Source organism: Phalaenopsis equestris, unplaced genomic scaffold, assembly GCF_001263595.1.
Source record: "Phalaenopsis equestris unplaced genomic scaffold, ASM126359v1 Scaffold000399, whole genome shotgun sequence".
Classification (NCBI taxonomy): Eukaryota; Viridiplantae; Streptophyta; class Magnoliopsida; order Asparagales; family Orchidaceae; genus Phalaenopsis; species Phalaenopsis equestris.
In genome coordinates, this window is record NW_018164841.1 from 663,086 (window position 1) to 671,973 (window position 8,888).

The 8,888-nt window shown below is 32.6% G+C and overlaps 1 protein-coding gene across 2 annotated transcripts; it reads right to left on the bottom strand.

Annotated features, from left to right (window-relative positions):
* Positions 1-2,453: 2,453 nt before the first annotated feature.
* On the bottom strand, positions 2,454-4,470 carry LOC110026737 (putative pentatricopeptide repeat-containing protein At3g15930). 2 transcript variants are annotated; one of them, XM_020727825.1, is made up of 2 exons: positions 4,150-4,230; positions 2,454-4,057 (listed from the first exon to the last, which is right to left on the bottom strand). In XM_020727825.1, exon 2 carries the CDS (start codon positions 4,022-4,024, stop codon positions 2,852-2,854), a length of 1,173 nt encoding a protein of 390 aa, XP_020583484.1. In that variant the 5' UTR covers positions 4,025-4,057; positions 4,150-4,230; the 3' UTR covers positions 2,454-2,851. The 2 variants fall into 2 exon arrangements, with proteins under 2 accessions (XP_020583484.1, XP_020583483.1); XM_020727824.1 differs by having other exon boundaries at positions 2,454-4,470.
* Between the last annotated feature and the right edge of the window lie 4,418 nt (positions 4,471-8,888).

The following is an 8,888-nucleotide window of genomic DNA, read 5'->3' on the forward strand; positions in this document are numbered from 1 at the left end:
GTTAAACATGATGACCAACAAGTAACTACTGGGAAGGTGGTCTCCAATAGGTTAGCTTTCATAAGAAAACTCATTCAATTGAAAACCTTCCCCAATATTATGAATATAAGCAAAACAGCTGGCCATACAAATTTCCAAGTGGTAATGGTGTTTTGGAAAAAGCCTACACACCCTTATGTCAAAGACAACACTGATGGGAGCTTTTCATCATAGATAACTGGTATTAGTGGTGTGTTCAAAGATCACCAGGGACAATGCTTGCTTTTATTTCAATCCCCAATCGTTGCTGAGGATGCGATGGAGGCTGAAACAGTGGCCATGTACTGGGCTCTTAAGCTTGCCAGCCTCAATAAGTGGACATTCTTACAGGTGGAAGTAGACTCTACTCAACTCTTGGACTACATGAGAAGAAGAAACAACCCCCCTTGGCACATAAATGCAGTGGATCAAAATGATGAAAAACATAATGAAGGAGATGAAGGTCTTGTTGAATTTCAACTACAGGGAAGGGAATAGAGATGCAAATTTTCTAGCCAAAAGTGGAGCTGAGTCTCAAAGGGTGATTGTATCTACCTCACCTCTTTCTTCGCTTCAGGGGGACAACTTTAATGCCCCACACCTTAGGATTGTAATCCCTTTTTGATCTTAATAGAGATTTATCTTTTGCTAATATATATATATATATATATATTATTTCTTCTCATATTCCTAGCATGAATAAATGGTGGGACACATAAAGAGCTTGCTATTTATTTATAGAAACCCTTTTACAAGAGGAACTCTTTTAGAGAAATATTTCCATACAGAATACGCACGCAGCTCTGCGTGTGTACTCCAATAATCTCCTAGAAGCATTCATTATAAGAGGTGCTCTTAAAAATGATCACAAAAGTTTGTCGTATGTTGTGCAATTCATCCGATATTGGATTCTTCCATTACAAAATCCTAGGAAAGGAGATATTAGTTTAAGGGTAAGAAAATTAATTGATAGGCGCAGGTTCAAATTCAGTGGTATCACTTGAGAGTATAGCATTTATGCCACACAATTCTATTGCAAGTGTTCGGCTTAAGTGACTTTGAAGTTTAATGTGATTATGCAGAGTTAAGCCATTTCAGGTTCTAAGAGATTGGTTTGAAGAGAAAGAGTTATAGAGAAAATCCATTTATTATAACATTTAGTCAAGAGAAAGATTTGCCAGGTATTGACTTAATATTGTTCATAAAAAAAGCTAATAAATTGGTGATTTGACTTGTTAGATTTCAATATTTATGTATGAATTAAATGATGATGTATATATCAACTTATTTAATAAAAGCCTGAAAATATTTTAGGAGATTTTGCACAAACTATATAGTAATGCTTTGAGTTGATGGCTATATAAATTAATGCATTAAAGCTTATCAAGCATGGAAGTATGCAGCCATCCTAAGTATTTTTTGAACAAGTTAAAAAAGAATTTAGAAGAGACAGAAAATTGAAGAATAGGAGAGAGTGAAATCAAGTACAGAAATTATTTTCCCAAGTCTAAAATATCATGTCAATGAACCGTTGCTATCTTTTCAAGTAACTTTTGAAGTTGATAATTTTATCATACTTAACCTTTTTTCTTTCTTATCTCTCTGAAGTTATTTTTTTAATTTTCTTGAGAGAATTGAGGCCCCTTCTTTATTCTTGTATGGTACCTCATGATTGTGATTTATTTTAGTAAACTAAATCTTATCTGTTTTCATATGAATGTGACCATACTTAAGCTTAACAATAGAAGTTTTGGTGTTATCTTTGTGGTGCTTGATTTCTTTTGTAAACGCTTTATCATTTATCATATTTGCTCTTGACTTGAGGCTTTCATATACGAACATTAGATATGCATTGTTTTTTAGTAGTTGAAACATTCTTTATCTATCTTATGAATCTCTTATAGAAGTTTCGTCTCCAAAATTCTAGAATTCAGTTCCTTGAATGGGATTCATCTTCAAGACAATAATAAGCAAGAGAAGATACTTCTTTGAGAATTCAAATGAGATCTTTTGTTATATGTAAAATCCCTTTATTTTTTCTCTCTTGTTTGACTACTGCAATCTTTACAAGTTGTTGGAAATTTTTACTATTTATTTGGTTTGATAAATTTGATGCTTCTCTTTAAAGGTTATTGGCGAAAATAAGAGAGAATACTATTTTTTGTGTACATTTTTATGTATCTGTATAACTGCTTGGTAGTGGATTGGATCCTCTCTTCTAAACTATGAATGTAAGCTATGATTTTGATCGAACGACATGAGTCATGGCACATGATCTCTTTGTTATATCTTTGTGTGTTTACATTTCTTTTTGTACAGTAAGCAGTTTTGATAAAATCATCTTTTTTTTTCAAAAAAAGTAGTTGTTGTTGAAATCATTAGCCATAATTTAAAATCTTTCAGATTTGCACAGTAAAGTTTAGTGAGATGTCTGTAAGCTCTTTAAGTGATTTCTTACTTTGTTAAACACGGATGTGCATAACGTAAATATAACATGTACCTCGTTTTCCCTCCAAACAATATTTACAGTTTGAAGTGTGATTCAAACCTTGTTAAACTCTGAACTTCTGCAGAAACTTAACTGTTATCTTCAGCTAATCTAAGTCCGTCAACGTTTAGCATACCGATCTCCTGATTGCAGAAAGGAAGCCTCTGAATCCATGGAAGCTGCAACAATTTCTGCATTCCCTATATGTTCTTGAAAATCTTATCCTTATCCATGAATTTGCCAACTTCGAGCTTCCCACAGTGTTACTAATATTCAATTACGCAACAACCAGAATTCTTCCACATCAAACTCAGTCATCTTATCCCTCAATTTCATCGCACCATTTCATCTCTCAGCCATGCATTCAAAAGGAGTATTTAGTTTGAACCCATTGCCACGAGAATCTACTTTATGGAGCTTCTTATGGGCATACTCCGCCATTGGGACATCTCCATGAGCCTTGCAAGCTCCCATGAACGCCCTCCACGCTATGGCATCAGGCCTCCTCATCATTTCTCCAATCAGCTCAAAAGCCTTATACAATTCCCCAGCTCGGCTAAGAAGATCAATAGCACATCCATAATGCTTCATTTGAGGTTCCACTCCATGAACTCCACTCATGCTCTTAAAGTGCTCAAGCCCTTCATCAACCAACCCATTGTGCACACAGGCAACCAAGACACCAAGAAATGTCACCTCATCAGGCTTAAAATTGCCCCTCAACATATCAGAAAAGACCTGCAATGCAATGTCCGCATTTCCACTATTCGCGAGCCCCAATATGATTGAATTCCATGTCAGAGTATCCTTATTTCTCATTTCATTGAATACCTTATATGCCTCATTGATGTATCCACTCTTGGAGTACATGTCAATCAAGGAATTTCCCACAAAAATGTCCATTTTTATGTTGCTCCTTCGAATGTAGCCATGAACCGACCGCCCAAGTTTATGTGCAGCCTGATGCGCACAGGCAGAGAGGACGCTGACAACCACAAATTCATCTGGCTTTATTTTAGTTTTCTGCATTTGCCTGAAGTGTTCTAGGGCTTCAGAGAAATTTTTCGATTGAGAATACCCGGTTATCATCGAGCTCCAGGAAACCAGATCCTTCTCAGGCATACTATCAAACATCTTTTTTGCAGCGACCAAATCTCCAGCCTTTGCGAATGTCGCTATCATCACATTCATGGTGATGGAATTCCTCTCCTTCATTTCATCAAACAACTTTTGAGCGTCCTCCACGAATCCACGTCGACCATAATAATCTATCATAGTATTTCCAAGATACAAATCAACCTCTATGCAATTATCCCTAATATACTTAATCATTGTCTCCCCCAACTCCCAATCTCGCAACTGGGTGCAAGCCGATACCACATTCACCATGGTCACCGCATCGGCCTTCATCCGCACTTCAAGCATCATTTCAAAAAGCTCCAAAACATCACTAAATCGTTGATCCTTGCCGCTCCCACAGATCAAGGAGTTCCATGATACCAAATCCTTCACAGGCATTTCATCAAACAACTGTCGCGCGCACCCCAATTCCTTGCATGACGAGTACAAACTAATCAGTGCATTCGAAGTGAAGACATCAGAGACGAACCCCAGTTGCAGAGCATGGGCATGAATCCACTGACCTTCTATCATGGCAGGAATCCTCGCGCAAGCCTTGAATACGAAGGGGAAGGTCATGAAGTCATGTCTGAGTCCTAGAGCTCTGGATTGGTGGTAGAAGAGGAGGGCTTCCGTTGGGGTATTGCTTTGGGCGAAGGCTCTTAGCATTGTGTTGAATATGAAGGTGTTAGGGCTTTCTATTTGGTTGAAGATAAGGAGGGCATGAGGAAGAAAAGCTGGGGAGAGAGCGTAGAAGGCTAGAACTTTGGAGATGTGCACCGGGTGCCTGTAGAGGCCTGAGACAATGAGGTGGGAGTGAAGTTGTTTGATGGCTTCCATGGAGTCAAGAAAGATAAACTTTGTTTTCATTGAAATTTAAGGGATAAATATTTAAAGGGCCGTTTGGAAATGACTAGTAAATATTTTAAATTTAGATTTATTAAATCATGCCTACATCAAGATTTAATACATTTGGGACTTAAGACAAAATTGAGAGGATTTGAGAAGAGACCTAATTCACTAACTTTAGGATTTACAATTTAACATTTTTTATAAGACAAATTTAAATTAATTCTAATTTAAACTCATTATTAGATGGCTTTAAGTTTTAACCCCCAAATTCAATATTTAAATCTTGTATGAACTTAATTTTAATATTTATCTTGGGCTTATAATTCAACAATGAGATATGAAATTATGTTCATATAAAGATTTGAAATCAAATTCAAACTAGATTCAAACTTATAATATGATTTCATCCATATTTAAAACTCATTCAAACTTTTTAAGAACCTCATTTGAATTTATTTTATATCTAATGTTCAATTTTTTTTTTAAATTAATCCTCATGCAAGATTCAAATTTGTTTGAAAAATGCTTAAACTTAATTCATATTTTATTTAACATTTTTTAAAATTTTATTCAAGTTGAATGAGTTCTTGCACATTGCTTCAATGCTAATAATACTTATTAGAGCCAGTAAGCTTTTGTTCTATCTTTGCTAAAATCACTTTCTATTGATTGATTTCTTTCTATTCTTTTATACATTACACAAATATCGAGGTTTTATTCACCAATATACTAAAATGCTCTACAAATAAATACATGCAATCTCTTAATCTAGTTCAATTAAAGCTTCAATGAAGATCAAACATACTCTTATATGTTTAGAATCTTATATAAATAAAGATTGAACAAAATCAATCGATAGGCAAAAGTAGATTCAAATTATGATCATGTCTAATGAGTTGTCTTTTGGCAAAATATAAACTAGGTTAGAACATAATTAAAAATAAATAAATAAAGTGGTCAATAATTCAAATAAGATGCAATTAAGATTCACACAGAAACTTTTAATCGTATTTAAAACTTTTTGATTGTTTATTAAACCTAATTCAAACCTATTTCTTTAATATTTTTTTTTGGTTTTATATGCAATCTCAATCAATACGATGCCAATTCCCCTGCTCAAAATAAATAATAACTATATAAATGACTGTAAATTCACTTCTTCTATTTTTTAAAATCATTTTACTTATGCTATATGAGGCAATGCTTAAAGGTATTTGAATGACTAGTGTTGTTTAATCTTTAGTGCGGTTCAATATTTTGGGTGGGATGTAGTTTGATGATGATAGTCATATTATGGATATTTCCAGCCAAAGATGTTTTTCATGCATATTTGACCAAATAAAAATATAATTGAAATTAATGGACAGTTATGCACATTATCAAGCATAAAAATTCAATCTTTCTAATATGATATGTCAGCTTATAATTTTGTTCTAACCTTTTTTAAGGTGATGATAGTCGAAATGCTTTTCATTAATTCTTAATCCAGTTTTGCATTCAAAATTTATATATAAAATAAAATCCATTCCCTTGCTCAAAATCAATCTAAACTATATGAATTATTATATATTCATTTTGATTGTTTGTTTGCAATATAAATTAAATATTAACATAATGGATTGTTTATAACACATGTACTTTAATTTTTAATGACATGCCACCATATTTAAGCTTGAAAAGGCTTATTTCACATTTTATAAATCAAAATAGTGATATTTTTTATGTGCTATGAAATATTAGGGAGGTACAAATGCAAAAAATAATGTTTAGAAATTAGATATGTAAATACATAGTAGTTAGGAGGTATGTATGTAAATGCACCTAAAATTTACCATGCTTGATTTCAACAATTGTATTTGTTCTACAGGTTTCTTTGATCTTCTTAATATAAGACATACTTATTGTTGGTTTAACCAACAAAAAGACTACCTCATAAGGTGCTTGTTGGATATTTTTTTTGTAGTGTTTACTAGCAATCTGAATATCCTTATTCATTCATTAAAGTTCTGCAACAATTAACATCTCATCACTCTCTTATTTCTATTCATTTTGGAAATTTTCACAAGCTTTCTGGTAGGTTCATGTAAAATAATTATTGAATATATAATCCTAATAGCCTCTCTAATGTTGAGTCCACTTGGGTGAATAATGTTAAAGGCAACTCTTTGTTTGCCCTTTATAATAAACATAAAGATGTTGAACCTACTTTTAAATTGGAATTGGTGCTCCTTTAGTCATCTTTTTAATACTATTCTTAAGCTTAAAGATTATCAGAGGATGATTATGTCTCAACTTGAGGTGAATCATTTGGATAAGAATCATATAGCTAGCTCTCATCCATTAAAGCTTAACTTTCCATTGCTTTGAAATGTGAATATAAATGGCTCAAACAACAAGCTAAGTGTGCTTGCTTTTTTGAGGGAGAGGATGGTATCAAGTTTTAATATCAAAATATCAAAGTAAGAAATAAAAAGAAATATATCAAATAAATTCATGTTGGTAATTCTTGAGTTCTCACTCAGGACGATATTGACAAAGAGGTCAGATCCTATTTCTTAGAGCTCCCAATAGTTATGCTTGAACTATGATCATACTTCATATATATATATTTCAATTAGTCATACTATTAATGATGTAGAATGTTTTGATCTTATTAAAGAATTTACAGATCTTGTGATTAAACAAGTATTTTTCTCTATTGGGCCTAATATGACCCGAAGGCATGACAATTTTGCTGTTAAATTTTTTAAAGATATTTGGAGCTTTACTAATTTTGATTGCATTGCTGCTGTGAAATACTTCTTTCAAACTTCCAAAAATATTATTATTATAAATCATATTACAGTTAAAATTCTTTGTTAGCACTCTCATGTTAAAATATTAATGATTTTAGTCATATTTGGGTATACAATACTATTTATAAACTAATTACTTAATTTATTACATATTGATACAAGCATTTTCTACCCTCAATTTTACATCTATCACAAGTTGCCATCATTAAGGGGCATGAAACAACATATAATATAATTTCAACAAAGGAAATTCTCTATGTTTTCAATTTTGTGTCCTCCAATAAAGTTTTTTTTTGTGTTAAAATGGATATAAAAAAAAGCTCTTGACAATGTCAACTCATCAATTTATCTTTAGAATAATGAGTTAGGAATTTCCTTCCACATTCACTCAATGTCTTTCTAATGTTCATTTATTATTATTATTATTAATTGTTAAATGAGAGTTTTTTGTTTTAATTCATCTTTTGGTTTTAGATAAGGGTGTACACTATTCCTCTATCTTTTTGCTATCATGATGGATGATTTTTTTTGTCGTATGGAGGGTCATGACTCTTATCCTAGTAACAACCATTCATCTTCTAAAACTATTATGGTCTATAACACTATATTTGATGATGACTTGTTGATATTTGATAAGGCCAATATTAACTCTATTAATATCATCTCTAAAAACTTATAAAACTGCAATTAAGCCTCTAATTTAAGCGTTAATACCACTAAGTCTTTCATTTATTTGAAAATTTTGATGATTCAGATTTTTAACAAAAAATTATGATATTAGTGGCTTTTATCCTAAAGTTCTACCTTAGAACTACTTAGGAGTAGTTATTAAATATTTTAAATTTATTACTGTTGACCACTTTTTTGGTGAGTTATTATTCTCTTCATTAAAAGCCTAGGATCTAGCCATACGACTTCCTTGTTGATAATCCTAGATGACTAGTGATGAGAATCATTCTTTTAGAGATTCAAACCACTTCTTTTCTCATTTTGGAGTTTCACATGTTTGGTTTTCACCTCTAGTACTTAGAAGGTGGAAGCCAACATGAGGAAGCTCAAAGAGAGTCCCCGTAGGATTATCAGGCTTTAGGGCAACCTAATACACCAAAATAATATATTATTTTAAGTACATATTTTATGCTTATTTTTTATGATACTGGGTATTTTCTTGTTTTTGTTGCACGTATATCATTTTTAGGAATTTGGAGCAAAAATGACAAAAATGACGAAATTTGGAGTCAAAATAGTGAATTTTGGGATTCTGGCGCATGATGCACCAGATCGGCGTATGAGGCACCATTTGACAGAGAACTGGTGAATGATGCACCAGAGACAACTTTTTACAAATTAAGACAATTTGAGATAAATTTTTTGTGAATTTTCAAAGGGACACTTGTTCTACACATATATTGGAGTAATTCAATACATCTAAACACTTTGGAACATTCTTTTATGAAGGGATATGTCTCTTAGATCAAATGAAATATCTTTCAAATTCAAAAGAGTTGACCTTTGGAGGAAACTTTTGGAGGGAATTTGGAATTCTTTTCAAAGGAGGCAGCCTAAAAATAAAAGAGAAGACTTCAAGGGAGCTTAGAGAGGGACGAGAAAGGGGG

Excerpts from the sequence above, each read along its gene's own strand:
- LOC110026737 (XM_020727824.1), bottom strand. The coding sequence starts at position 4,465 with ATGGAAGCCATCAAACAACTTCACTCCCACCTCATTGTCTCAGGCCTC.